Here is a 27312-nt window from a genome sequence, read left to right as displayed (position 1 = left end):
CAAGTAAACCAACGAAAAAACATGGAACACCAACCATGCCAAAAGACCCAACAGGGTTCGAACCAGCAACAGCCCCAACTGTGGCCGAACAACAATACTGGGTGGGTGCTGTGTCCCCCAAAGAAGAGCGAGAAAGAGATTTTACTGGTAAGTTATACAAAAATCTTCTTTTCTCGCCCATGTTCATTGGGGTACACAGAGACCGTGGGACGTCCGAGAGCAGTCCACAGGGAGGGAAAAACCAGAGGCCCATGGAAGCAAGCGTCCCCGCTGGTATCTAAGAAACTGCCGCCTGCAAGACCATGCGGCCTAAGCAGCGGCCGCCGATACATAAGTATGCACCTGGTAAAATTTTGTGAATGTGTGTAAGGAGGATCGGTAGCCACGTTACACAACTGCGCAGCCGAAGCGCAATGCCTCAGAGCCCAAGAAGCGCCCACCGCTCAGTGGAGCGAGCCGTGACACTTTAGGGCGGAACCCCGCACCGGGTGCAGAATGGTACAGCATTTGCAGACCGAATCCATCGTGCAATTGCCACCTTGGAGGCCGCCAATCCCTTGCATGGAACCTCCGGATGACAAAAAAAAAGGGGTTCCGTACGCCAGAAGGGACTGGAGGCAGCCAATAATGATCAGAGCCCTGACGTCATGACGTAACTCCCTTCCCTAGGGAGTGAAGGAGAGGGACAGTGAAGGAAGGACAATTTCTACATTGATGTGGAAGACAGAGACTATCTTCGGGAGAAAAAGAAATGGGCCGGAGATCCGCCTTATCCTTGTGAAGACCCAGGAAGGGTTCTCTGCAAGAGAGCACCCCCCAACTCGGACACCTGTCTGTTGGATGTGATAGCCACAAGAAAAAACTACCTTCTAGGACAGGAGCCGGAGAGATCTCTCAAAGGGAGAAGACTGGAACGCTGAGAGAACTATATTCAGATCCCAAGGCGGTAAAGGATGGTACGGAGGAACTGAATGTCCCACTCCCTGAAGGAAAGTTTCCATGGGCACCAGAGGACGCTGGAAGCTGCCCCAGGATAGAAGCACCAACACCTGACCCATCAAGAGAACTAAGGGCTAAACCAAGGTCCAACCCTGATTGTAGAAAGGATAGGATCGTGGAGAGAGAAAAAACTGAGTGAGGGAATGTCCCGGCTTTCACAGAATCCCAGGAGGACCGCCAGGTCCTATAATAGATCCTGGGCGGTGCAGGCTTCCCGGCCTGAACCATAGTGCAGATGACGTCCGCCGAAAAATCTTCTCCACATCAGGATGACGGTTTCAATAGCCACGCCGTCAACCAAGACCCTAAATGCCGATGCAAGACCGGACCCTGAAAGAAGGTAGTCTGAGTGGCAGTGACCAAGGGAGGGAGAACTCCCGCCAAGGAGATGTCAGGGCGTCCATGCCGTATGCTTCCGGAACTCCTTCTCAGGAGAGAAGGTGGGGAGCTTTCGTGTAGATACCGTTAGCACACCCAGACCAATAGAAGGAGTCCCCATAGGAGGAGGGATGTGGAGGGCGCCACAGCCCACCAGTCGGGACCGGAGAGTGTCTGGAATGGAAGGCCACCAAAAGAATACCCCGTGCAAATGCAGATGAGGGAAGGTAGCAATATAGGAACTACCAAGGCATGCGGGGTGTCTATGAACCAGAGGAGTAAAAGGACAAGGGAAGAATAGGCTAGGTCCAAGCCCATTTCCTGTCTGAGACTGGCGCTATACAGAAGTAGCCAAGGATTAAAGGGGTTGTCTCACTTAAGAAAATGGCATTTATCATGTAGAGAAAGTTAAAACAAGACACTTAATAATAAATTATTATCATCCGTATTGCTTCCTTTGCTGGCTAAACTAATTTTTCCATCACATTATACATGTCTCGTTTCCATGGTTACGACCACACTTCAATCCAGGATTGATGGCCGTATTTGCACACTATAGGAAAAAGTGCTGGCCTATGTGCGTTCCTATGGTCCCGGCTACCAGATTAGCCAGTGCTTTTTTCTTTAGTGTGCAAGCACGGCCTCTGATGCTGGATTACAGGGTGGTTGTAAGCATAGAAATGAGACATGTATAATGTGATGGAAGAATAAGGCTACTTTCACACTAGCGTTCGATCGGATCCGTTCTGAACGGATCCGATCATAATAATGCAGACGGAGGCTCCGTTCAGTACGGATCCGTCTGCATTATTTTAGCATATAACAGCTAAGTGTGAAAATAGCCTCGTACGGATCCGTCCAGACTTTCAATGTAAAGTCAATGGGGGACGGATCCGCCTGAAGATTGAGCCATATTGTGGCATCTTCAAACGGATCCGTCCCCATTGACTTACATTGTAAGTCTGGACGGATCCGCACGCCTCCGCACGGCCAGGCGGACACCCGAACGCTGCAAGCAGCGTTCAGCTGTCCGCCTGGCCGTGCGGAGGCGAGCGGAGGCTGAACGCCGCCAGACTGATGCAGTCTGAGCGGATCCGCTCCATTCAGACTGCATCAGGGCTGGACGGCTGCGTTCGGGTCCGCTCGTGAGCCCCTTCAAACGGAGCTCACGAGCGGACCGACGAACGCTAGTGTGAAAGTAGCCTAAGTCTAGCCACCAAAGGAAGCAATATGGACAACAGTATATTAGTAAATGCTTCGTATTTACTTTCTCTACATGATAAATGTCATTTGCTGAAGTGAGACAACCCCTTTAAGTGCCTGCGCAAAAAAAATAAAACTCTGCCTGAGGAGGAAGCCAGGCAAGGGGAGTCGCACTGTATTTCTAGCCCCATCCCCAGCAGAGGAGGGGGTCACCCGCAAAGGCCACCGAACACAGTAACCACTTTCCCAGATAAGGAGGAGGGGTGGATAGAGAATACAGTCAGTGAAGCACTTGACTCACTGGGACCTACTCACCATATATGTGCAATGGTGTACGCACTACTACTGATGCGGACAATATCATGACAGACTGGAACAACGTAGGCCCATGGAGATGGGAGTCTCTAGGACACAAGTGATGCTAGTAAGCCCCCTGAGAAGACAGAAGAGTTATAATCCTGCCCAAAAACAGCACCAAAAGAACACAATGAGGAATAGCCACCGTATCCACTGGCGGCACTCATATAGCACTAGAGTAAGAGTACCGGGCACCATCGAGTACCGACTGTTGCCACGCCCCCTTGTGAAATAAGCGAAGGCCGTGGCGCAGTTGAATTGCCGTATCTGAAAATGTTCAGTTATTCCCCCGCTAGTGGATCACTTGCGAAGGGGGCAAGGCAGGCAGGAAGCACAGTGATGTGCAACACTCCGCCTATGGAAGGATAACGCGTCAGTCGGACCGTATCCAATGGTGGTGCAATTACCCTACCTATGGAAGGTGGAATGCGTACAGAGTACTTAAGCCAGTGGTAGGGAAAATACCCCACCTAAGAAGGGGGGGGTTAATGCCCACGGCGAGAACTAGTGCATATGGCAAGTCCTGTACCCCGTGGGAGTGCAATAGCACCTAAGTAAGGGGGTAATGCATGCAGCACACCTTGTAACCAGCGAGAAGGTCATCGCGCACCCTATAGAAGGAGCTAAAGAATACGGCAGGTACTGAACCCAGTGGAGATGCAATTCCGCCACCTACAGAAGGAGGAATGTATACGTCCAGCACTGAAACCAGTGTTATTGTACTTAGTCCACCTATGGCAGAGGACAATGTATAAGGTCAGTACTGTATCCTGAAGTAGTGCAATTACTCCGCCTAAGGAAGGGGGTAAAGCCTATGACAAGTGCTGCTGGCCACCGTAGACGCAATCTTAGGATATTGCTTCGGATTCATGTCAGGGTTTGAACCAGTGATTCTCTCTCCCCCCCCCCCCTTCCTTGGACGGACCCACTCCTGTGAGAGAGGGTGCACCTGAGCGTGACCCGGAGAGGAAGAGAGAGGGGGTGTGGAGATATTAGAGGCGAAGATGACCTGCTGTGGTCCGCTAGCGCGCAGGTCTACCCCTCAGAATCTCGCCCCTGGCAGTTGCGGACTGCGCAGGTTGGGGCTCATCAACCAAACTACCCAGGGGGTGGAATGGGAACAGAGGTCCTGTATAAAATTGCGCCAGCTGAGAATTATCAACCAAACGACCCCAGAGGGCGGATTGTTAAGAGGAGGGTGGACTGGGAATATCAGAGGTCCCTTATTGAATACGCTGGTGGAGAATTATCAACCAAACGACCCGGAGGACGGATTGGGAATCCTGCAGGAGATCCTTCACTGAATTGCACAGGTGGAGAATTATCAACCAAACGACCCGGAGGATGGATTGGGATCCTGCAGAGATCCTTCACTGGATTGCGCAGGTGGAGAATGATCAACCAAATGACCCGGAGAGTGGATTGGGAACTGTCAGAGGTCCTCCCTATCAGAGATAGGATATGGCCCAGTGTGGTACCACACAGACAGGTTGGTCCCGCTGTAGTGAGGGCTGACCCGTGTGGCGCACATTTTTTTAATATTTTTTTTTAAACTACGATGCCGGCCTCAAGCGCACAAGAGGCGGGAAAGGGTTAAAATCCTCTGCATTACCAGCGTGCACCAGGAGTAGATCCCCAGATATGCCGGCCTAAAGAGGTGGCTGGGCATGAAAGGGTTAAAGAGGACCTTTCACTAGTTTAAAAACTAAAAACTAACTATATCTGTGGGCAGAGCGGCGCCCAGGGGTCCCCCTGCACTTACTAGCATGTCTGGGCGCCGCTCCGTTCGCCCGGTATAGGCTCCGGTGTCTGCAGCTCCCCCTGTTGTACTGGGCGGAGTTTTTGTATTAGGGTTGTCCCTTGCTGCAGCACTGGCCAATCGTAGTGCACAGCTCATAGCCTGGGAGTCCCAGGCTATGAGCTGTGCGCTACGATTGGCCAGCTAAAACCCTATGCCTGTAGAATCTATTGCCACCAATAGGGAGGGTAGGAGGAAGAAGACCAGGTGACCCAGGAGGGTTAATCCACGTCAGAATGGACATACTTACCTAGTCCCGTGTACTAACCTAATCTTCTATCTTGCCGCCATCTTCACCCCTCCTCTGGTCCAGCAGGGTCACCCCTTCAGCTACTGGCACCGTAGTGGCAGGACGCTGGAAAAGGGGGGCTTGGATGGGTGACCCCTTGGCTGGCGGGATGCAGGTGAGCGAGGCTGCACTGGTCCACCTTATCTTCTGTGGGGGAGGCAGCAGTGCGGGTGACCGGCACTGGCGCAACTTGACCCCGGGAGAACAATAGAAAAAACTGAAGCTCTCTCTCCAGGCTGGAGGGGGTATAGCTGCCGGGGGAGGAGCTGACGGCTGTTACTAGTGTCAGCGCCTCCTAGAGGACATAGCTATACCCACGGTCTCTGTGTCCCCCAATAAATATGGGAGAGAAACATAGCCGCTTTCTTCCAAAAACAGCGCCACATCTGTCAATTACTTCGACGGAGCAAGAGCCTCTTATCTCTGGAAGATATGTGGTACCAAGTGTCTGGATGTCCCTTATCCTAGGACCATAAACCCGACCAGACATAGACAGGAGAGGATGGCGCATGGGTTACATGTCAACTCAACCTCATTTACTTCAATGAAGAGCTGCAATCCTAGACAACTCATGGAAATGCGAAGCCTGATGAAGAAAAGCAGCCACGTTTTTCCAATCCTGAACAACCCCCTTTAAAAAGGGGTTATCCGAGGACTAACAAGTGTCCCCCCATATACCGGGCCCCTCACACTGAATCTACTTACCTGACTCCCCGCTCCTGGGCCCCGCACCACCACAGCTGCTTCTCCCCGTGCGCGGGTAAAAACATCCGGTGTTGGGGAGAGCAGCCAATGGCAGATGGAGACGAGCCCCCCCTAGCATCGCGGGTGACGCTAGGGAGGCTCATGCCCGTCACCGCGGATGTTGTCATCTGCGCACGGGGAGAAGCAAAAGCGGTGGGTGCAGGGACCAGGAGCGATGCAGGAGCCAGGTAAGTAGATTCAGTGTGAGGGGCCAAGCTTATGAGGCGGTGGGGGGGAATTTGTTAGTCTCGGATAACCCCTTTAAGGTCATGAATAAGGACTAATGCAGTCCAAAACTTGTCGACAATAGAGTTTCTCCTGTTCACACGTGCCTCATGTGTCACCCCATTTATGCGATTTGAATACTGCTTGAAGTTGGGTTGAACATTTGGAATAAAAGCTGTAAGTTTTATGAAGAATTTTGTGCTGGATCTCATACACATGTGCTGTTACTGGAGATATGAAAATCCATGCACAGCTAGGCGAGCGGATCAGCTGGAAGGTCACTGCTATGTGGCGGACACATTAATAGGGGCAATGCTATGTGGATATTATTACTGTGCTGAAACCGCATGGTCAGGTGTGGGCACACAGCGCTGAGCATGGGGTGGATTGTGGAGGCAGCAAGCCACTAAAATGGTAGAACTGCAAGTTACTTACTCAGCTTCCGGCAGATAATTTCAGATATTGGTACAAACGAAGTGCAGGTTTGCAGAAACTGGTAGTTCTGGTAGAAGTCACTTAATGATCGCCCCAGGCAATAGTTGGGTAGCACTAAAAATATGAGGTCCAGGGTGCGAGAAAGCTCCACCAAGCCCAGGGCTGCAAAAACAGATATAAAAATGGTGAGACACAAACATATCAACCTGTTCTCAAAAGGCAAGTCATTCCTGCGATCAGCTGATCATTACTGGTCAGATTGTGATTGGCTGAAAACAATTTTTGTGTTATCATCTCCAATCCATAGGACTAACATATTGATGACATATCCATAGGAGAGGAGTGCAGGTCCGATCTTGGGCACTGCAGCACAGCTTCCATTCACTCGGAGCGGTGGTGTTCTAGCGCCATCCGCCAGTTACTTCCAGAACCTGCAGCTACCGCTAACTGTGGATGGGCAGAATGCTGGCTGACAGAACCCCACAGATCATATAGGTCATCAATATGTTGGTCCCACAAAAGCCGTTTTAACATTATAGCCAATTAAAATGGGGGAGACATCGGCAGGTAAGGAAATATGCTGGATGGTGCCTGATGCCTCTGGACTTACCTGGAATGCTCATGATAGTGACACATAGGAAGGTGGCCGTGCCCGACAAAATGTTGAAGATACTGAGCCGGACGTAGGCGGTGGCAGGGGACGTGAAGAGAAAGCTGAACAGGTACATAAGAGGAATGCTGGCCCAGCCGTACAGGAGAAATATCAGCATCACGTCTGCAAGGTGGTGGTCATCTATATACGCACGCACGCCAAAGGCATAGAAGACCACCTGTAAGTATAAAGAGGGCATGGTTATGGGAGTCTATACCGAGTAGAAAGAGGACATTTAATGGCTTCACATTCCAAGAGCAGGCCGCGACGGGAACAAGCCTCCCTACAGTCACCCACAATGCTAGGAAGGCTCGTTCCCGTCACGGTTTGTTTTGATCCACGCGACGGCGGCCGTGCAGGCATCAGAAGCTACACCGGTTCCGGGGAGCGGGGTAAATATGACCAGTATGAGAGGCCCGGGCATTTTGGAAGGCATTATATTACCCCCTTAAGGAGGCCCCGATATACAGGATCCTTTCTGACAAGGATTCTTGCGAATTCAGAGGCAGATCTAACACAGATGTACAAATCCCCTGCAGGGAGAACGTCCTGTTCTACATTACAGGACATGCTGACTATCTTCGTCTTCTGTTTCTGCAGTATGAATCTGGAGGTGGGCCTGCCTCCATTTTGGCCGTGCACTCCCAACAAAACCATCTTTTCCACAGGCCGCCTTTAATAAGTGCAAATTATAGCTGTAGTCTGCTTTTATTAGAGGCGGCTGGCACAAACAGAGGAGTCATACACAGCAAATTCAGTATGCATAAGGAACCCGCTTTCCCAGAATTAATTTGGGGCCTATTGGCACAGAGAGTGGTATCGTTTAGAGAAGGGGGGGGGGGGGGTCATTAACGACCAGAAATATGCTGTATTTCTGGCGCAAACTGCAGCGCAAAGATTATTTGCACCGCAATCTACGATTTCTCCCTGCTCACGTCAGGTCTAAAAAAAAAGTGGCCGTGGAAGGGGACGGGTTGGCAGGATTCATCATTTTATACGCCCGTTTTAGGCGTATAAAATGGTCTAAATGTAAGGACAGCAATGGAGCTAGCCTACATTTAGACTGGCGTTGGATGCGCCAAGGTATGTAGAGGCCGGCCCCTCTAGATAACTTCAGCTGATCCACCGCCAGCGCAGGGGCTTATTAAGACCGGAGTCTAAAAGGCTGATCTTAATAAATGACCCCCTAGGTTCCCATCCAAAAAGAGGTCAACTTGCAGTGGTGTACGAGCACAAATACATTTTTATAAAAATATATATTCGCCAAGTACCCGATTTTAAATAGCGAGTATGGCATTAATTGATATAGTCCATGTTTGCAGAGTGCTGTTGCATTGGGTTTGCTTGTACTTCTGTAGTTTCAACCATGGCGACATGCACTTACGCATTGACTTCATTTTACAGGATGCGCCGACTAAACTTTTGGGGAGATTTATCAAACTGAAGGAGAACTGGCTTAGTTGCCCATAGCAACTATATTCCACCTTTCAATTTCCAAAAAAAATGGAAGGTGGAATCCGATTGGTTGCTATAAGCATTTAAACATTCTGGATGTCTGCAGCAACCACTAGAGGGCGCTCACTGCGTGGTTCCCACTAGTGGGTCAAGGTAGCTAGAATTTTATGCACAGAAGGTTAGACCTCAAAATGACACGTTCCATAGTGGCGATTACCTTAAGTGTTTTGAGTGAAGGAGACGAATTGAAAATAAAGATGTAAAATGAAAAAGAGCCAATACATGGGTCACTTACAAGCATGAGAGCACAGGGGATTAGGAAATTCAGCATGTCCCACGTCAGTGCAGACAGCCAGTAACTGAAGGAGGATGCTCCGCTCACAAACTGCACGTGTTTAGACTTTACCGCCCTCTCACCGACAAGCAGCAGGGAGAACGTACTAGCCAAAGATGCCATTCCGTACAGCAGATTAATGGCTATGGTAAAACCCGTCTGACTCCTGCAGCAAGCAATAAAAAGTAATTCTGTCAGCACTCAGTACGTGGTATACCTTATAACCATCCCTTAATCTCCCGTACATCCCCTTAGCGAAAGCTGCATGGACAAAGTGGCTACCTGCAGCCACCACTAGGGGGAGCTCACTGCATACAGATTTATACCATTTGAAGTATAAGTTCCGGTAGGCATTATGGAGAGTGGAGAAGCACAGCTTGACTTCCACTAGTTCAAGAACACCGATTCATAATAATTTGAATAATAAAATTAGATAATTTAACTAAATTAAATAAGCTTACACGAGAAGCTGATCCTGGGCAGTCTCTGTGGTGTTACGTGGTTGAGGGTAGTTAGTTACTGAAAGAGAAGCGTTGGCGCCAGCCGTCAATCTGAACAGAGCGTTATCAGCCAGCGCCAGTGCGACAGCCACCACATGGAAGGCCTGGTTATTGAAACGGGCAATGATATTGTAACGGGAGCCGACACGAAGGAGCTCGGCGGCACAGAGGCAGTGTTCGGCAAACAGGGCGCCTTCCTCAGTTGCCTTTGCCAAAAGGTAGTCATCAAGGTTACCTGAAGACAGAAAAAGAACAATCACAAACAGAGATCAGGCGCTCTATAGACCTGGTATGCAGCATCATTTGGGGAGGATGAACTTTTTAAATATTTAATGACTCAGATGGCCATATTTTTCAGCCGTGGACCGCACTGGGACAGCACATAGGAGATATCGGCGCAATGCACACCTTCATTTTTGTGCCCTCAGCAAATACATTTCTTTGGTTCACGTCTCAGAACATGGACCTGGAGACCACCGTCTTTGGTGGTCACCATGTCAGTGTTCTACAAAGGACATACGGACCACACTGTAGTAGTTTCTGTTTTAGTGAGTATTCCTATTCAGCAGAAGACTTATTTTATATTTCTATGCAGGTTAACATGTAGCTCTATAGTGTAGTGGTTAACATCCTCGCCTCTAATGTACAAGCTTGGGAGTTCGAATAGAGAATGAAAATATATATATATATATATATATATATATATCTCTATATATATATATATATATATATATATATATCTCTATATATATATATATATATATATATATATATATATCTCTATCTATCTATCTATCTATCTATCTATCTATAATATTATTATTATTTTTATATGTATGGCACAAAATAAATGTGTAATGACAAAAAATAAATTATATATATTTAGATAAAATCATACTTCTGATATATATGAACGGATAATATGTGGGAAACTACTACTGATGATTTTAGCCATAATATATTTACATATATTATAGATTTAGAATATATAATATATTATAATATATTATGGCTAAAAACATCAGTAGTAGTTTCCCACATATTATCCGTTCATATATATCAGAAGTATGATTTTATCTAAATATATATAATTTATTTTTTGTCATTACACATTTATTTTGTGCCATACATAAAAAAAATAAAAAATAAAAAATTATATATGTGTTATCTCTATTTCTAAAATGTTTCTGCCGGGATTCGAACTCTCAAGCTTGTACATTAGAGGCAAGGACGTTAACCACTACACTATACAGCTACATGTTAACCTGCACAAAAATATAAAATAAGTCTTCTGCAGAATAGAAATACTCACTAAATCAGAAACTACTATGGAGGTCTTTCTGACACGGTTTAGCATTCAGCTTTATAGCCGAGTGGAAAAGGTCCTTGCCTCTAATGTACAAGGGTTTGTGAGTTCAAATCCTGGCAGAAACTTTTCAGAAACAGATGATAAATTACATTAATTTAAATATACCGACTCGAGAATTGCGCTCGAGCACGCGTGGTGTTCGGTCGAACTCCGCGATGTGCACAGCGATGCTCGAGCCAAACTGGCCTCAACCTTCAACAATCTGGACCGTGGTTGGTTTCTTGCACCGTGGGAGAATCTGTTACTTTGGAAAGTTTGCATCTTCTTGGGGATTTCAGGTATCTCTGATAAGAAGACCTCCATCCATGGCTGCAGACCAACTGCCATCTGGGATTCTAGTACACATCTTGATGAGCCCTATCTAGAGTTGTGCCTACAGGTAGCACAACCTTTCAAGGGGAGCCTTATGCTGGAATCATTACTTACCTGATTTGAACGTTATCACCCTATTTGTTCAACAGCATAAATACCACCTGTAGATCTGACACTGACAAACGTAGTCAGTGCTACACATAAGGAAAAAAAATAAAAAATCCTGTGAAGCCATAAATACCTATCACTTCCTGGGGCTCAGCGTGCCTCGTATCCAGCTGGTCTCTGAAGCTGTCCGCCAGGGTCTGCAGCAGGAGGGAGGCATTAGGAGGCAGCGAGTATGGTACTGCTGTGTATCCATAAGGTGCCAAACTCAGCTCCAGCGGAGGAGAGTCTTGAGGTCCAGGGAACATCAGTTCTGCGGTCAGGCCCATTGTGGTGAACACCAAGGGAACCAAGAACTGTCCCACAACGATCTTCCAGTTTCTCCAGCTGTAAGACGCTCGCTTTACAAAGAGGGCATAGAACTGCTGGCACCAGAGCGAACACTGGGAGGGAAAAACGGAAGGTGTAACGTACATAAAGATATAAAATGTGAGATGATATCTCATTAAGTTCACATTATTATTTGAAAGTTATTTTATTACCTCTTATACTATCATTCTAATGTATGTAAAATGGAATATAAATCCCGGAGACCAGACGCCAAGGGTCATTGTGGCTAACGTATGCCCAGCTGAGATCATTCGTACGTAGCCCATTTAACCAAAAGCAGTGTTCTGACATGACGGACTTTGACAGTCTATATGCAAAACCTGATACACATTATAGAACACTGTCTCAATTATACAAGATCCTACTGGACTTGAGTAATCCAGATGTAGCTCCTTACTTCCAAAAATGGGAAGCAGACTTAAAGCGCACTTTTTCAGCAGAAGATGTTCTCAAGATGTGCATGTTCTCACATGGATTATCTATAGCAGCTCATGCCAAGGAAAAGAATTTCAAGATCCTATCTCGGTGGTATTATTGTCCTTCGACTCTCCATAAAATGTTTTCAACCTTTGTTGGAGATGTGGAAAAGAGGAGGGATCTGTTATACATATCTGGTGGTCCTGTGCGATTATAAAAAGATTCTGGGATCATGTATTCTAAGTATATGGCAACTTTACTGGGAGAACCATCCCTAACTCACCTAAAACATCTCTGCTATCACTAATACCAGGATCCATTGCTAAACTGAAGAACAACGCACTAAGGTCCTTCCTTACAGCAGCGCGACTGGTAGTCCCGAGGCACTGGAAATAGTCTCTGAATGGGCAACCGAACTCAGACTTCTACTAAGAATTGATTGCGCAATCTCATGACCAAGAGGTTAGGTTCTATGCTAGGTGGAACTCCCCTTTTAGAGTTCCTTCACTCTACAGAACTCTCCATTGCAGCTCACGAGGTAACAACGGAAGTAAACTAAGACTCAACCACACACTTTTCCCTTTCCTTTCCCTTCTTTTGATCCGCTCCTCCCTTCTATCCTTTTTCTTTACCTTTGTATTTTTTTTCTGGAAGCATAGATAAAATATTCCACTTTTTGCTATATGTGGAATGTATAGAATTACTATTATTGGCTCAACAAGTCATACACATATGCTATGTGACATCAGACACCAAGAATATGTTCTTAAGGCTCCATTCAAACGTCCGCATACGTCCGGTGCGGACCCATTCATTCTCTGTGGGAACAGAATGGATGCAGAGAGCACACTATGTGCTCTCCGCATCCGCATTTCCGGAGCGCGCCCCCCCAATCTTCCAGTCTGCAGCTCCGGAAAAAAAAATAAAACATGTCCAGAGAAAAGGCATTTCTATGGGGGTGCCGGCCGGGTGCATTGCGGATCTGCAATGCACTACGGACGTGTGAACGGACCCTTAGCTTGTACAGCTTTATTGAAAGCTTTGTTCCTAATTACAATACTGCTTAATAAAATGAGAGGGCACATAAAATGGAATATAAAGCAGTTCTGCAAACAGTCAATAAAAAATAAAAACACAGGTTTGTATCTGCAGCTCCTGCGCAGACCTTTGTGTCTCCATGGTAACAGACTACAAACCCCGAGTTGTCTGACCTTGTGTAATACCATCCATCTGTCCCCGACTTCTTACTAAGGCTAGTTTCACACAAGCATTAGAACCATCCGGCAGAGTAAGAGCCTGCCGGAGTTCACCATATCTGGCATAATCAAATTATGCCTTTCCCCGCCGGAGTCCATTGACTAACGGTGACCGGCAGGGGTCTGGCCTGTTTCCGTCATTAGTGCCGGAACAGCCTGCCGGAGGGCGAAACTAGCCTAACGTACATTTGGTCAGTTATCAAGAAGGAGGGGACAGATTGTTGACATCAATGTTTGCAGGGTTCGACTGCACAGGGTTTTGCTTGTAGTCTGTTACCATAGAGACACATACCGTAGGTCTGTAAAAAAATAAATAAAAAAAACGGTATTTTAATTCTTCCTATTTCAATTTAGTTGCATTGGGCGCAATAAAAGAAAATTGGTTGCGAACGTGGAGCTTCCCTTTAGAATTTCTGAGTCACACTGCCCAAGAACCATATACAGTATATACCTCACATGGAAGACATCGCTCTCTACTGCAGTGCCATCTGCTAACGCCTCTACTTCTCCACTCACCCCTCCATTGAGCTTGATGTTGGAGCAGTCCTCGGTAATCAGGGTCCCGCTGTCGTCGGTGCAGTCACTCATGGAGCTGGATTCCTCCACCGACCAGTCATTGGCCCGGCGCTCATGCTGATACTGGAGAGCAGGTAGCTGTATGGCCTGTAGGTCCAGGCTACTGTCCACTAGTTTCCCAACCCTGCAATGTAGAACAGGTCAAATCAGGAGATAAGACGCAAAACCAATGCATGTGGAGTTGCGAAGACGTAAGGCAAAAAAAAACCTCACCGTAGAAATACTTCCTCCATAGTGGTGACCGACGCTCCGTAACTAGCGATACCCAGCTCATCGCGACGAAGCTCCAGCTCGGAGAACAGCGGCTCAAACCTGAGGAAGAGGAGGGGAGCACAGGGTGGATGGTATGCAATAAAAGACTAAGCGTGGCATAAGCACAATGGTGATATACATGTCATTTACGTGAGGCTTACCTGTGGGTACTCTCCTTAGGCAAGATGTAAGATAGTTCTGCCCCAGCATTGCTCTCCATAGTGGCAAGAGGGACGTAGCTGGTAACGAGGTCTGTGATTTCTTCTACTTGGCAGTGCGGATGCTTCACTATTACCATATGGTACCCAGCACCTGCAGAGCAAGGAGACCGGAAAATAGGATGCACAACTGTTAGCTAGCGGGGTAAGGTGGGCTACGCAATTCTAATATATGTACAGTTTAGGCTACTTTCACATTAGCGCTCGGGGCTCCGCTTGTGAGTTCCGTTTAAAAGCTCTCACAAGCGGCCGCGAACGGATCCGTCCAGCCCTAATGCATTCTGAGTGGATGCGGATCCGCTCAGAATGCATCAGTCTGGCACCGTTTGGCCTCTGCTCAGCAGGTGGACACCTGAACGCTGCTTGCAACGTTCGGGTGTCCGCTTGGCAGTGCGGAGGCAAACTGATCCGTCCAGACTTACAATGTAAGTAAATGGGGACGGATCCGTTTGAATTTGACACAATATGGCTCAATTTTCAAACGGTACGTCCCCCATTGACTTTCAGTGTAAAGTCTGGACGGATCCGTCTGAAGCTACTTTCACACTTAGAATTTTTTTCTAAAATATAATGCAGACGGATCCGCTCTGAACGGATCCCATCGTCTGCATTATAGAAGCGAATCCGTCTGGGCGGACCCCATACGGATCCGCTCTGAACGCAAGTGTAAAAGTAGCCTTACAGGGGTATTCCCGTCATAGCGTGCTATGGCATAACTCCACTGATGGAGAGCAAAAGGTCGCTTTGAAATTTTCTCCTACACAGCAAGACTATTGGCAACCCACTAGGCCGTAAAATGCAATTCAGCCCCCGAATAATATTCTACAGTTTTTAAACCGCCCCCTGGATCTGAATTCTTTTATAATTGCATGTAAATAAACATTTATTATAGCTACTGAGTTATTTAATGAAATCTATCTGTACAGCGCCACCTGCTGTTTGATCTTTTTCCAATTTTTCTGTCCTGCTCACTTCGTTGGAAGCACATGCTCAGTTCGATCCTTCGACTGCCACCAGCTGCAGCAGAAAGGACACGACTCCTAAGCTGCCAGCTTGAAATAAATCTAGCAGAGCAATTTGAGCAATGAATGGGGAGATCTCTGGACCCATGTGAGGTACAGGGCTGGTTCTGGATTTGTTAGAAAGAGATTGTCATGTACTAGACTATGTCTGATTTCAATTAATTTTTTTTATTTATCATTAATCATGGGATAACCCCTTTAAGTGAATAGTGCCGAGTCAGAGTCAAAGGTTCCTTGCTGGGAGTTTGGCTCTGCGAGATCTGCAGAACTTAAGCTCTGTTCACATTTCCTTCTGAGCCAACATGGGAGGATGTCCTGTCATAGCTCCGATGGAAGGCTGCGACATATCCCTCTGTACAAACATACAGTGGAATACATCGCCTATGGGCTCCCATTTTAAACAGTATACCACGCAGTGTACTGTTGTTTCTTACTTGGTCTTCTGCATAGGAAAGTGCAGTAGACTACGCCTTACATACAACATTTCTTCATAGGTAATCTATTGTTTCACTGTTCTATAGACATCTGGACTTATCCCATCCGTCTAATTTCCTGCTGAACTGAAGCGTGTAACACACAAGATTCCTCTCCCCCTCTCTCACCATATTTGCCTTTGAGGAAGAGCGGTGAACCGCAGCATTGCAGTTGCCCCTGAGCAAGTATGGCAACTCGATCGCCTAGGATATCGGCTTCGTCCATGAAATGCGTGGTGAGGAGGAGGGTGCGGTCATGTTTGTGCTGCTGTAAAAGCTCCCACGTGTCCCTGCGAGATGCTGGGTCCATTCCTGAAGTAGGTTCATCCAGCATGACCACCTGCAAGGGATCACAATGTATGCAAGATCAGGTAAATACCGTACAATACGGCTTATGGAATGCTGCGTGCAGGGCGTACAGCTATTACCTTGGACCCTCCTATCAAGGCGATGCCAATGGACAGCTTTCGGCAGGTTCCGCCTGACAACTTAGTGATGAGAACTTTACGTTTCTCCTCAATTCTTAGGATCTGCAAAATCTTTTCCACCTCCTCGGGGCAGCGCCATCGGGGACATCCTTTCAGCTGCACATAAACATGCAGATCAGTATGTTTTAGGCACAGGGGGTTCATACAAGGCTACATTGTCTGCTTATTGTGTTATATGACCCTTACTGCTGCGTAAAAATATAGGTGCTCCTCCACAGTAAGACCCTGGAATAAGACGTCATGTTGAGGGCAGAGCCCCAGATTGCGTCTGATAAGTGCGGTGTCTCTGGAGATCTCATACCCTCCAATGTAGCATTCACCAGAGGATGGGGGAAAAAGCCCTGGAAAAAAAAATTAAAAAATAGTAAAAAATAAAACAAATAATGAAATTGGCAATTATAAAAAAAAAAAATTTGTTTAAAATGTCAGAAAGCTCAAAATTGGTGGCAGCAAAAGGGAAGACATCCAGTGCATGGCAAATGTGACAAAGCATGCAATGATAGAGCCCAAATTTTTGCACAGCCAAGCACATCCAGTATGTCATTCGGGGGTCTGGGAAAGCTAGGTGACCATTTCCAACATATGTCAAATAGCAGTGGGTCCCACACCTATCTGCAAAACAGGGCCCCTGAAGTGAAGGGAGAGCAGCAGCGAACGCGCAGCGACCCTCTGCAACTTTCAGCAGTCCCATAGCACTTGATGGAGAAGATGCTGCACATGCATGGTTTGCTCTCCTTCTCTTCAGGGGCCCCTTTCTGATGATACGATCCCAGAGGTAGGATCTGCACTTATCGAGGGGTGGACAGACCTAATGGGAAATTTCCCACTAGTCTAATGCCCAGGGGGCCACCCGAGCCCTTCTCATGGCCGCCAGCTGGGCACCTAATGATCTGGTGCTCTTGGTAGTAATTAATGCTAGGGGCATCAGGCACTTATGCGGGTGGTTGCAGGTTCCCTCCTGAATTAAGCGGTATCGCCATCTTCAGGACAGCGATACAGTTTAATACTGCAGTGGGAGGGCAGAATTTAGTGCTGCACTGCGGTATTTGGTTCTGCTGGGGCAGTATTTTGTGCTGCACTGCGGTATTTGGTTCTGCTGGAGTGGCCTTTTGCACACCACTATGGCGTTTTATTTTTTCCAGGGCCACTTTAAGCTTCCAGTCTGCCCCTGCACCAATCTGACATTTGCAGCATATCCTAACAATATACCACAAATAAAGAATTGAATTAACACATGGCTGATTGGGATGTTCCAGGGGCATTTCGGTTTCAAGCAAGGCCTGCGTACAATGAAGTGGCCTCGCTTGCTGAGCTCAGAATACCTGTTCTATAACAATGTGACAGAAAACAAAAGACTTGAAGTAAAAGCTCCTCAGGGCATACCTGTCAGCATAGACAGAGTTGTACTCTTGCCAGCTCCATTATGTCCCAAAAGTACAGTAATTTGTCCTTCATACATGTTAAGCGAGAGATCCTGCACAGCGACGCGCCTCTTACCGTTAACCTGGAATGCCTGAGGAACGAAGAACAAAAAAAATAAAAAAAATAAATAAGAAATGGGGTGCTTAATCCCAATCTGCAGTCTAAGGCCTTCACTTGAATTTGAACTTGTTCTATTTTTTTTGCGGTGTGGACGGATCACGGACCCCTTCAAGTTGAATGTGTCTGGATCCATAACGGAAGCCGTACAGATGTTGCCCCTGCATTAGGGACCGCATTGCGTTTCCCAATGCACGGAACGGGCTGAGTAACAGCCGTGTGCAAGAGCCTTAATGGAGTAGATTGCACAGTACATGTGGTATAACTAGCTTCACTACGTAAAATACAGTAAAAGAAAATGTGCATATGTCAGATATTTAAACTAGGACATAAGACAAGACGTTATAGACAGAACTTAAAGGGGTTTAATATATGACCTATCCTCAGGATAGGTCATAAATATCTAAGTGGTGGGGGTCCCACTCTCGGGACCCCTGTTGATCAGCTGTCTAGGTAGAAACTGCTCAGAGACAAGTGCTGCGGCCTCTTCCTAGGCCATCACGTTCATCGGTCACATGGCCTATGTGCAGCTTAGTCCCATTCAAGTGAATGGGCCTAGGCTGCAATACCAAACACAGCCACTATACAATAGACGGCGCTGTGTGAGGGGGCCAGAGCGCCACTGCCTTTTCAAATATCTGGTCGGCAGTGGTGCCGGAAGTTTTTTCTTTCTTTTCGCAACCAATCAGATATTGATGACCGGAGGAGAGGCCGTCAATATTGAACTACTGGTAAACCCCTTTAAAAGTATTAGAAAACTCACGGCCACTTGCTGCCAGTAACAGCACCTCACCTTTCTAAGGTTGCATCTGGTATTGCAGCCTGGCACCACTGAAGTGAATGGGGCAGAACTGCAATAACATACACATATCAGTGGAAAGGTGTGGTGGTGTTTTTCAAAGAAAGCAGCCATGGTGTTCTAAACCTGCACAACCCCTTTAAGAGAGAAAGAAGGAGACAGGGTAAGACGGCTCTCATATGGCTGTGTGTGATCCGTAAAACACAATCCGTGTCATGGAAGCATTTCCCGAACCAACTGTTGCTCTTCTGAGCTAAACTCATTGCATCAATTGAGTACGGGACATCAGACCCGCATTCAGGCAGGAACTCATAGCATCTCAGATCATTATGATGCCCGGCGTTCAGCTCAGATGAGCAGCAGTCGGTCCAGGAAATGCGGCGGTCACACTGGACTGTGCTTCAGTTCACAGACTACATACAGCCAGGGGAAAGCAGCCAAATATCATGTGGACAATGAGGTGTACCACAGTGACATCTAGTGGCCACAAGACAGAACTTCACCTTTGTTAAATGTTTAATACGAATGCCTGGTATTAGATCTGCTGGTTCTTCCTCTAAGTATTCCACTTTCACAGCTTTTTCAGGATCTTCATCGTCTTCCTTTTCTACGAATTCTGCATCTCTGGGAGTCCCACACCAATATGAAGGCTGCAAAGACACCCATAGGAGGTATTGCTTTAAGCAATGTAAAACAAAGGACAACAAAATCCATTTTCACTTTAATGCTTCCAAGGTTAGACTTTAAGGGGGTAAAGGCTACGTCCACATTTCAACCAAATGTATGTAAAAGCAACTTTGCAATAATTCTGAATTTAAAAAAAGTTTCTACAATTGTATTTCCGCAGCTGCTATGCAGACAATGTGTCTCCATGGTAACAGACAACAAATGTAGTCATAGATCCCGCCATTTGCCTCGTAGTGTAGTCACCTCACCCCACTAAAATGCAAACAGTGAGAGGGGGAGCCTGGACTCCTTCTCTGGTTCCTGATTTTAAATTTGCTGAACTTTCTTGCAGCCACCACTATGGGTTGCTTAGTGCAAAGACATTTTACAGCTTCCATTGTGTTCAATGCTAATTGTATACATTTCTATGCAATAGGCTCCCAGGTAGCCATTTTTCTAATATACAATGGAAAGGGTAAAGTTGAGGCAGAGCACATTATTTAAAAAATAATTTGGCACAAAATTGCATGGGAGTGGGGGTGGTGGTGCATATCAAGTTATATTTGGTAGGTTCCCAAAAAGTAAAGGAAAGATAGAAGGGAGGATGGTTGCAAGATCAGACAGCACAGAGTTTGTTGTCTGTTACCATGGAAACACATTGCCTGCATAGGAGCTGTTGAAGCCATACGAACTTTAATTCTAACCAGTTACTAAATTTCTTCATTTCTCATTCTAGATGCCTTGTGACTATAAAAATTGGTTGCAAAGGGTGGACAAAGATTTGGCAGACTGAGAAACTAAAGGTTTTTGAAAATGAAGTAGTAAGAGCAGAAGGTGGTTCACTTGTGCAATGGGTTCTTACCAGAAAGCAGAAGTACCAAGGCTGGGGAACTCCATAGTCTCCTGGCATGACGGACTCCACATACCAGCCAATGATGGCGTACACCACAGAATCAAGGACCAGCATTCCCATGACTTGCCCCAGAGTGAAGTTGTCATCCACACTGACTGGGGTAAGCAAATTTGACCATTGAGCTCCGGTACCTAGGGAGGAACCAGCGACTTATTAAAATGGACTTCAGAGGCATCCTGCACAAGAAATGGAGAAGACGACGTACACCATAAAGGAAAAGATGTGCTGGCTCACACTGACCTTTGCCCTCAAACATTCCGATAAGTTGGGCGCCCATGGCCATGCCCACGTTGGAAACGAGACAAGATGCCACTTTCTCGCCATGTGACATCATGTCATAACGAGGGGAGATGAAAAAATAAGGGATGTAGGAGAAGAAATACAGGAAGCCGCTGGTAGCAGCTGCCACATTTGCTGTAGGAAATAAGAGAAGACCGGACAGAGGTCACCTTCACGTCCCTCCTCATCACGAATGGTTACAGAGGTGGACGGAGAAGGTCTTCCTACCTCGAGAAAAAAAGCTGCTGATCATAAAACTGAAGGAGATGGTGGACACAACAAATACCAGGAGATAGACGAAGATCACGGTGGGGTCACTTCGAGTGAGTACTGCACCCTGGTCACTGGCCTGAAAGGAAAGGGAACGCTGATCAGGCAAAGTCACACATCAGCCACCCAAAACCGTGATGCTCAAAGGGTCTTTCAAGGGTGTAAGCAAGTGCAGGTTCCTTCCTGCAGTGCCAAGGAATTAAGGGTGCTGCTGCAAACTGGGAAGTCGCTGGGGGTTCCGACGCCCGTCGTCCCTGCCCATCAGCTGTTGGGCGGGATTGCAGCGCCTGGATAGGCACAGTGGTCTCTTCCTTGGCTGCGTGATGATTATGTGATTGAAATGCAATACCAAGCACAGCCACAATACAACGTAAGGCACTGTGCTTGGTAGCCCCTTCAAACAGCTGATCGTTGGGCGTGCCAGGAGTCGGACCCCTATCTAGCAGATTTAATTTAAAATTTTATGCACTTCTATAGCGCTGACCTTTTCAGCAGCGCTTTACAGACATCAGAATCACGCTGTCCCCAATGGGGCTCACAATCTAAGTTCCTGGAAACCGCAGTACCTGGAGAAAACCCACGCAAACTCCATCCAGATGTTATTGTTCAGATTCAAACCCAGGACCCCAGCGTTGCAGAGCCACCGTGCTGCCTTTGAGATCAATATTCAATTCCCGGACTATACTTTTAATCTCATAAATGACAGATTTAGGTCACAGTCATACAAATGTATCCATTTTGCAGTCCGCAAATTGTGGAACCGCAAAATACGGATGCGGTCCGTGTGCATCCTGCAATTTATTTGTAGGCCCCATTATAAAAAAAAAAGAAAAAAAAGAAAAAGAGAAGCCTATTCTTGTCCGCAAAACAGACATGAATATGGCATGTTCTATAATATGCGGCACGGACAGCACAAGGACAACACTTTTTTGCGGCCCTATAGAAATGAATGGGTCCACGTGCGATCCGCACCGAAAATAAGGTAGTGTGAATGCAGGCTTACTCCGAGCCTTAAGGTATTACTGACCTGAACGCACAGAAGCAGAGTGACTAAAGAGATGGACACCAACAGCAACAAGAAGAAATGGATGAACCAGGCAGTGGAGTGAAGCCAGGACTTCAATCCCATCACACGCATGTACTCCTGTAAGACATGTCACATACAGGTCATTAAATACATATTGCCCAGTTAGATAATTGTGTGACAATTCAGGCCTTCAAGAAGGGACCCCCCAGGTAATCAGTGCCCGCACCTTAAGCTTCCGCTCTTTCTCTAGGACCAGAGCTACGCACAATGCTCAGGGAGGTATAGGTCAAGCTGAACATAAGTAGCAAAGGAAGCTGGTTCTGGATAGCCAGGATGAAGAGGTCATTGACGTAGGGTGGGAAGGGAAAGCGCTGGACGAAGACGTCAATCTTATCCAGGAGGGCCCGTCCCGTCTCGTTGGCATGGTAGTAAATGATTGCCCGGTCCACAAGGTGCTGCAGAGCCAAAAAGCACTCTCTATAGTATCCTGGAGGGTGAAAATGAAATTAATGCCATGTACGCAGCGATGAAGAGCCCTGGTAGGGGAGCTGTTAGGCTCGGTTGAATTAGGAGCGTCCATCAAGGGTTCCTTCAACCGTTCCGGCCTTTTTCATGGCGAGAAAAGCACAGCCTACAAAGCTATTCTTCCAGTTAAAAAGAACGGAAGGCTGATGGACCCTCGTTAACCCCTTTAACGCAAAACGCTGTACATTCACGGTGCAGGCGTTAAGTAGTTGTATGTAAATATATGGCACAGGAATTGGGCAGGAGCTGTACCCGCACCATCCACAGTAGCCGTCAGCTGGCATCTAAGTGGTTAGACAGAGGGGGAAGGGGGGCTTCCTTTGTCAACCCTCTGGCACCCTGTGATGAGATTACATGGAGTCAATAAGTTGCAGTGGGAGCCGGGGGGGAGGAAGGCGGCCCCCAGGTCTGCTTTGTGGGCATTTATACCGAATGGTGAACGCCAAGGCCAAAAAAAAAAAAAAAAAAACAATGGTGGGATTTTTTTTTATTTCTTTTTTATTTAATTCAGTCTAAAAATTATTTTTAAGAGTTCTTCAGTGCGTTATATGAGCCCTATAATACAAGAATCTCACCTGGGTTGCCACCAGTGGCATCTCCTCGCTCACGAGGCCCCGGAAGCTGGAAGAGGGGATATAGGAATCTTGTGTGCCAGTTCCGATCCACATTCGGGTTAAGTTCAGATAGTTCACTCAGTGGAACATTACGAGGGCTGTACTTTAACCGCAACTTGTAGCGGACCTGGGCAAAGTATAGATTACAGGGGCTATGCCATGATTGATGAAAAACATTTAAAATCATACAGTACATGACAATCTCTTTCTAACAAAGCTAGAACCAGCCCTGGACCTCACATGGGTTCAGAGATCTCCCCATTCATTGCTCCATTTGGGAGGGGGAGTGTCCTTCCTGCTGCAGCTCTCTCCCTATCACAGCTCAGGGGGGCATGTCTTTTCTGCTGCAGCTTGGGGGGGGGGGGGGCCCCATGTGCTTTCTGTAGTTACACTTCAAGGTTTAAACTGAGCGTGTGCGACCACCTCAGTGAGGTGGATGGAGAAATAAGGAAAACAACAAACAGCAGGTGGCGCCGTACAGATACTGTGGCTATAAAAAAAAAAGTTTTATTACAGGTTCTGGTTTGAAAAATGCTGAAAATTTTTCGTGGGACAAGCTTTAAGTTATTCCAGTCTGTGTGTGACTCCATACAACAAATAAACTATTTACCACCCTGCCTCCCAGAGACCTGCCAGAGCATGAAAATATGTCCCGCTAGATGATGCAATTGCTTTACAAAGCAAGTTGTCCAAACCAGAACAACTAGGTAACCCCTATGACTGCGGACAAGACTGCACACCCAATGAAGGCTCAAGGACAGACGCTTTAGCAGCGGTCCCATAGGGATACATTGAGGATGCACCGCAGTCACCCCACATTTTTACTGCGACCCTTGCACGCATCTGTTACCTGCAGTGGTAATGGATCATCGCTGCGATTGAAAGCATGTTCGAAGACCAAAGCTGCCAGCACTTTGCCCGACTGGTTGCCACGTCTTACAAAGTTCTCAAACTCTCCTTCTGTGCGAAATCCCTGAGCTGCGGACCAACGAGAATATAAATGGTGAACCCGACCATGTCACTGTCCTAATGCATTTAAAATAGAACGAGCTTTGCAAATAGCCTCAACTAAAAGTCTACTAGAGGTGGGTATATACAGCTCCTAGGCAGACCTAGGTGTCTCCATGGTAACAGACTACAAACAAATCCAGTGTAGTCGTCAGTTTTGTTTTATACCACTCGCTCTGCCCCATACATCATGGGCAGGACACATACGTCTGCATACACAATAACATTTTAATCAAGGCTGTCAGCAAAGAAGTTGCTTTACCATTTTATTTTTTATTCTAGATGGATTAGAGCAATTAAAATTGCTAAAAAATAAATAAAAAAATCCATAATTTTACAACTTTAAAGGGCATCTGTCAGCAGTTTTGTACCTATGAAACTGGCTGACCAGTTACATGTGCGCTTGGCAGCTGAAGGCATCTGTGTTGGTCCCATGTTCATATGTGTCCACATGATAAAATAATGTTTTAAAATATGCAAATGAGCATTTAGGAGCAATGGGGGCGTTGCCGTTACACCTAGAGGCTCTGCTCTCTCTGCAACTGCCGCACTCTCTACACTTTGATTGACAGGACCAGACAGTGATGACGTTTTCATTGCCTGGTCCTGTCAAGGTGGAGAGGGCGGGGCAGCTGCAGAGAGATCAGAGCCTCTAGGTGTAACGGCAACGCCCCCATTGCTCCTAGATGCTCATTTGCATATATTAAAACATTATTTTATTATGCGGACACATATGTACATGGGACAAACACAGATGCCTTCAGCTGCCAAGTGCACATGTAACAGGTCAGCCAGTGTCATAGGTACAAAACTGCTGACGGATGCCCTTTAAAAGGCATTTCGGAGCAATCCGGACTTAATAGGTTGTGGAGACGATCAGCGTCGGCAGAGATTAAACTTGAAGATAAGGGATCAACAGGGGCTGGTCGCCTTACCTCGGATATCGATCGCCAGATTCTTCTCGACTTGTGCTCACAATTTCCTGCACGGCAACACTATTGGAAGGAACATACGCCAGCTGCCAAGGTCCTCCAGTGTAAAAGACGCTGGGCAAGGCGAGAAAGTCCACCCTCTGGAACGTGGTGGAGTTGGGGTAGTTCTCCGAATTGACCCTGTGCCTCAGTGCTATAAGGATGGCAGAAAACAGGAGCGGCAGCAGCAACTCGATCAGCGTCACCAGCACTTGACGTTTCTATGGGGGGGGGGGGGGGGCACAGGATACAAAAACATGGTTTTAAAGGGGTTTTTCAAGATTTTGGAACTTATCACCCATATTCTGGATAAGTCATCAGCATCTGATCGGTGGGGGCCCGACACACTGGATCCCTGCTGATCAGCTGCTCGAGAAGGAACCTAGCGCTGCAGCCTTCTCCCAGCTCACCAAGCACAGCGCGTACAGTGGCCGTGCTTGGTATCGCAGCTCGTTCCCATTCACTTCTATGGGGCTGAGCTTCTCCTAGGCCACGTGACATCACATGGCCTAGGGAAAGCTGCAGAGAACCCCTTTAATATAAACATAAAGGGACAGGCCTTTATCCTGTATATCCCCAATGCAACCTGGTGGGCGGGTCGGGGAACAGATTAATATATAGGCACCTACCTGTGTCTCGTTCAGGCTAATATTTCCTTTTCGGTGCCATACATGTACATAATGCATACCACCTCCCCCATAGCAGCTTCATACCCTTCCCCGGTATTCTTCTGTGTTACCTGCAAGACGTAATTCTTCCACAGAAGGAGCTGAAGCTGCCGTAACACCGCCATGGTGGTTCACCCCAGCAGACGACTGTCACTCAGGAGCTGTAGAGAACAAATACAGCGTCAGCCAAGGAGGAAACGTAAGGAAGTCCTCATATATGTCAGAGAGCCTCTTTCTTAACCTATCAGCTCCTTACATTCCTAGGACCTCTCTAATATAGCGCTAAGACCGATGATGACTTTTCCAAGGACACCCAAGAAACATCTGCTGCAGATTTCTGTCAAGCCTTGCCGTGTTCTGCACCGTATTGTGTAATGCACTTCACGCCGACCCATCCTCCTGCTGGTACCCCCTCTATGAACACGTAGCACTTGTCGCCCTTAAGTGCCCTAGATTTTAACCTATTGGGGAGAGTGGCATACTTCTGCGGGGGGGGGGAAGGATCGCTCAGGGACGCAGAGTATTGCGTAACGCTAGGCAAAGTTTGCACACCTGAAGTGGAGCACTTGGAGGCTGCATTCCAGGAGAGAACTGAATGGAGCAATGCTCTGCAGGTCCTGGTTCATTTAGTATGTGGTGCAATGCTCTGCAGACGCGTGCATTGTACAGCGCTGCAATGCACTACACATCACAATGGCAGAGGTCTCTTACACAAAGCTCGGCCGCAGCTCAGTACGTCCCCGGCGATAAAACCGAAACGTGTACCTAGGACAAGAAAGAGGAGTTTTCCTGCACCGACTGCCGGGGTGTGGATAGTAAATAACCCCATAACTAGGATTGTCCTGCGGCCTTACAATGTCATCATTAGCAGTCACCGTCTTGTTTCCGTTTACACAGCTGCCATCTTTATTCCCTCTGTATTTGTTATGGGGTCACATGACGCACACACACACACACACACTGTATATACACACACACACACACACCATGGATTTGTATTGGCCCGTTTATTACATATACGCATGCGGCTGATTACACATACAGGGAGATATATGAACAAACCATCTAGGGCGAGGGAGTAAGGTAACGGATCCCAGGAACTGTCCTCTCATCCCCAGACACACAGAAATAAAATAAAAAATGATATTTGGGGGTGGGGGAAGGACCAGTATTGTGCATCAGTGACCTCTGCTCCAGTCACTTCTATGGGGACTGCGGCGCTCACCATCATAGGAGTGCATGGATCAGGGGTCACACGTCCCTCACCCCTCCGCTCACACAGGGGACCCTCATTCTCGTGATTACTGGGGGGCCCAGTCTGTCTGACCCCGATACTTGGAATGCAGTGTCTCATGATGCTTTTGGTAAAGCACTGAATGAAAGCAGAGTCGCTCATCCTGCCAGATCAGCAGAGGATCCCCATGGGGACAATGCCGACAACTACTACTCAGGACCTCCCCAAAGCTTTCTTTACAGTTGTCACCAACCCTACCATCCTCTCCTCAGCAATTCTATAAGAAGATGTCAAGTACGGGACAAATACCAACCCCCTCTCCCCCGGCTGCTCTACTAACGGTAAGCTCTGTGGTCAAGAAAGCACATACCAAGCGCATGGGCACGGTATGTCAGACAGCCGGCGGTGCACACCTCCCTTGAGTTGCCGGATCCGGACGGCTAATTGTACACGTGTGATCATCTCAAGAGACCGCGCCCGGGACAAGGATCAATTATAAAACCCTCCATATAATGCAAAACAAGCCAGACCCAGAGAGGGCACATACAGTCG

General features: G+C 47.2%; 1 protein-coding gene across 1 annotated transcript in view; it reads right to left on the bottom strand.

The window, feature by feature from the left end:
* Positions 1–25917, bottom strand: part of ABCA3 (ATP binding cassette subfamily A member 3) — a 32002-nt gene extending 6085 nt beyond the window's left edge. The window contains 25 exon segments of the mRNA XM_044303092.1: positions 6429–6590; positions 7039–7258; positions 8831–9035; positions 9331–9604; positions 11292–11598; positions 13735–13918; positions 14008–14106; positions 14208–14358; positions 15889–16099; positions 16188–16343; positions 16434–16588; positions 17631–17760; positions 19089–19235; positions 20114–20295; positions 20405–20578; positions 20672–20792; positions 21741–21857; positions 21967–21999; positions 22001–22227; positions 22841–23006; positions 23730–23857; positions 24823–24853; positions 24855–25079; positions 25598–25687; positions 25783–25917. Of these exon segments, the coding sequence (XP_044159027.1) occupies positions 6429–6590; positions 7039–7258; positions 8831–9035; positions 9331–9604; positions 11292–11598; positions 13735–13918; positions 14008–14106; positions 14208–14358; positions 15889–16099; positions 16188–16343; positions 16434–16588; positions 17631–17760; positions 19089–19235; positions 20114–20295; positions 20405–20578; positions 20672–20792; positions 21741–21857; positions 21967–21999; positions 22001–22227; positions 22841–23006; positions 23730–23857; positions 24823–24853; positions 24855–25079; positions 25598–25651 (3859 nt within the window). The 5' untranslated portion in view covers positions 25652–25687; positions 25783–25917.
* Positions 25918–27312: the final 1395 nt, after the last annotated feature.

This window comes from Bufo gargarizans, chromosome 8 (genome assembly GCF_014858855.1).
Source record: "Bufo gargarizans isolate SCDJY-AF-19 chromosome 8, ASM1485885v1, whole genome shotgun sequence".
In the NCBI taxonomy this organism is placed as follows: Eukaryota; Metazoa; Chordata; class Amphibia; order Anura; family Bufonidae; genus Bufo; species Bufo gargarizans.
Note: the sequence above shows the minus strand (reverse complement) of the source record. Positions and strands in the feature narration are given on the sequence as shown.